At 47.4% G+C, this 3,374-nt stretch overlaps 1 protein-coding gene across 1 annotated transcript; it reads left to right on the forward strand.

Moving 5' to 3' along the window:
• Nucleotides 1-979: 979 nt before the first annotated feature.
• Nucleotides 980-3,374, forward strand: LOC136569402 (eukaryotic translation initiation factor 3 subunit A-like). The gene is made up of 2 exons (XM_066569795.1): nt 980-1,024; nt 2,007-3,374. Exons 1-2 carry the CDS (start codon nt 980-982, stop codon nt 3,372-3,374), a joined length of 1,413 nt encoding a protein of 470 aa, XP_066425892.1.

The raw sequence follows: 3,374 nt of genomic DNA on the forward strand, positions 1-3,374 counted from the left end.
CTCTTGTGTTTATTCATTGCAAATTAATTGCCATTATGACTTTGCTGGATTAGAAAAAGCAGTTGGCTTGAAAGAGAGAATAATAATTTAAGATGATGAGAAAAGTCTGAGATCAGTGTTTACTTTTTTCCATTTTCTTTCCAATCGTCAGTCATTAAATATTCTGCAATTTTCAGGAGCATGTGCTTGTTTGCCAATATGTTGTACACAATGTCTGAATATGTATCAGAAGTATGCTGACTTTCTTACTTATATACAAAATTAGAAAAAAAGACAGATTAACCCAGAAAAGACTTGAACATCTCTTTAGGGGGTAGGGAGATGGGGGAGTATTTCATATCCAGAACACAGCCAGACATACATTTCTTACAATGCCAGTAGGAACATTAGATATGTATTTTCTACGAGTTTTATTGGCATCCATTTGTCTTAAGCTTTCCTTCAAGAATGCAGGAAAATTGAAAAATTACAAAGATCCCTTCCAGCAGTTTTTATCTCCATTTTTTCATTATTGTTCATCTGAAAAGAAAAATCAAATTTCATGAGATACATTTCATAAGCAATGATATTCACTATCACAGTTTTGTTCATTTGCTGTTTCTCTTTCTAAAAGACCACAGAACTAAGATTTTTGTCTAGAGGGACAAAATTAAATGAAAATTAATTTGAACCATTGTCCCTATTCAATGGACCTGCTGAATAAGTTATGGAAGTAGTCATATTTCTTCAGTGCCAAAACACACAACTTCATTTAAAAATTAGACAGCTTTTGTCTCTGAAATGTATGTGTGCAACACAAATTAGGCTTTTAACTCTTCTGCAGCTTCTAGAGGATGACATCCTGGAAGCAGTGGGAATTCCAGAATAAAGGTGGGGAACTCTATGAGTGCAAAGAGGATTTAAGGTAAATTTCCTGTGAGTCTAGAAGAAATGTGAAAACACTGGCCCTGCTTTGGAAATGTCTTCAAATTACTTAAGGATGTCCTCCAAAACTTTCAGTGGAATTAGAAACCAGTTTGAAAAGGTAAGTGAAATCAGAAAGTAAAGGACATATGAACAGCCACTCTGGTCTCTTAGCTACTGTACCACCTGTGTCATTGGCTTCGGCATCAGTTCTTAGCAGTGTTACAGAGTGTGTTGTGTTGCTCTTCTATATTTTCTGGATTTGAGTGTGTTTTCATGCTTTTATGAATATTTCCAGCAAAAGAAAAGCAACTATGCTTTCTATATCCCAAACCATGTGCTAAATAGTTTCATTATTAAAACTGTGAGATGTTTTAAAGCACAGACTTTGGAGACTAATGGGAGCCAAAGAGCTGGCAAGGCATCTGCTGGGGAACTCTAAGGACGTTCTTGTGTTGAAAGATTGACAGTGATTTTGGGGATGCAATCTGTAATGTAACATCAGTGGATAACTACTGTGTGTGAGTATGTGCTTAGATTTATTTTTTAAGACAACTTGATACTCTGTAGCTGCACTGATCTTTTGCTTGTTTCTTGGATCTGCCTATTTAAATGTACAAATACAACAAACCACACTGTAAAAATATATTCTTGTAAAGTACTCACTAATAGAATATGGTAATTTTAGTTCTGGTGAAGAATGCTAATACTTGTAAAAAATACATATTAAAGAAAAAGATACTTTAAATTTTGGTTAAAACATCATAATGTCCATGTATACCAGCAGATGAGTCCACACTAAACACCACAGCTTTACAGCTGTCTGCTCATGCTAATTTCTTTTTTTTTTTCTTTTCGTTATGAGGCATTCTTTTGTGGCCCATAATGTGATTGTATTCCATATCTATCTATGTCCAAAAGTTCCTGCTGTGTCTGTAAGACCCTACAGGTAGACACCTTGTGTGTGTGTCTGGGGGTGCCTGGGGAGAGACATGATACAATTTTAAAATTGTCTCTCATGGGGATCTTCTTTGCCACATGGTATTTTCTTCGTGTGCAGTTTGATTTCAACTCAGGCAAATGGTTTTTTCTTCTCTTTTCAGTTTTTGGGGTTTTTTCCTCATCTCAGAGGGGCTGCAGCAGGAGTTTTGGGCTGCCCTGGGAAGGATTCCGCAGGTGCCTGTCCACAGCCGAGGCTCTGCCCGCAGTGGCGCAGTGGCAGCGCTCCGGCCGGGGACAGAGAGCACCGAGTGTCCCAGGATAGAGGGGACAGAGAGCACCGAGTGTCCTGGGACAGCGGGGACAGAGAGCACCGAGTGTCCCAGGAGAGAGGGGACAGAGAGCACCGAGTGCCCTGGGACAGCGGGGACAGAGAGCACCGAGTGTCCCAGGAGAGAGGGGACAGAGAGCACCGAGTGCCCTGGGACAGCGGGGACAGAGAGCACCGAGTGTCCCAGGATAGAGGGGACAGGGAACACCGAGTGTCCTGGGACAGCGGGGACAGAGAGCACCGAGTGTCCTGGGACAGCGGGGACAGGGAACACCGAGTGTCCCAGGATAGAGGGGACAGAGAGCACCGAGTGTCCCAGGATAGAGGGGACAGAGAGCACCGAGTGCCCTGGGACAGTGGGGACAGGGAACACCGAGTGTCCCAGGATAGAGGGGACAGAGAGCACCGAGTGTCCCAGGATAGAGGGGACAGAGAGCACCGAGTGCCCTGGGACAGTGGGGACAGGGAACACCGAGTGTCCCAGGATAGAGGGGACAGAGAGCACCGAGTGCCCTGGGACAGCGGGGACAGAGAGCACCGAGTGTCCCAGGATAGAGGGGACAGAGAGCACCGAGTGCCCTGGGACAGCGGGGACAGGGAACACCGAGTGCCCTGGGACAGCAGGGACAGGGAACACCGAGTGCCCTGGGACAGCGGGGACAGAGAGCACCGAGTGCCCTGGGACAGCGGGGACAGAGAGCACCGAGTGTCCCAGGATAGAGGGGACAGGGCACACCGAGTGTCCTGGGACAGCGGGGACAGGGAACACCGAGTGCCCTGGGACAGCAGGGACAGGGAACACCGAGTGCCCTGGGACAGCGGGGACAGAGAGCACCGAGTGCCCTGGGACAGCGGGGACAGGGAACACCGAGTGCCCTGGGACAGCGGGGACAGGGAACACCGAGTGTCCCAGGATAGAGGGGACAGAGAGCACCGAGTGCCCTGGGACAGCGGGGACAGGGAACACCGAGTGTCCCAGGATAGAGGGGACAGGGAACACCGAGTGACCCGGGACAGAGGGGACAGGGAACACCGAGTGACCCGGGCCAGAGGGGACAGAGAACACCAAGTGACCCGGGCCAGAGGGGACAGGGAACACCGAGTGACCCAGGACAGCGGGAACAGGGAACACCGAGTGCCCTGGGACAGCAGGGACAGGGAACATCGAGTGACCCGGGACAGCACAGGGAACACCAAGTGA

The sequence above is a fragment of the Molothrus aeneus genome, chromosome Z, assembly GCF_037042795.1.
Source record: "Molothrus aeneus isolate 106 chromosome Z, BPBGC_Maene_1.0, whole genome shotgun sequence".
Lineage (NCBI taxonomy): Eukaryota > Metazoa > Chordata > Aves > Passeriformes > Icteridae > Molothrus > Molothrus aeneus.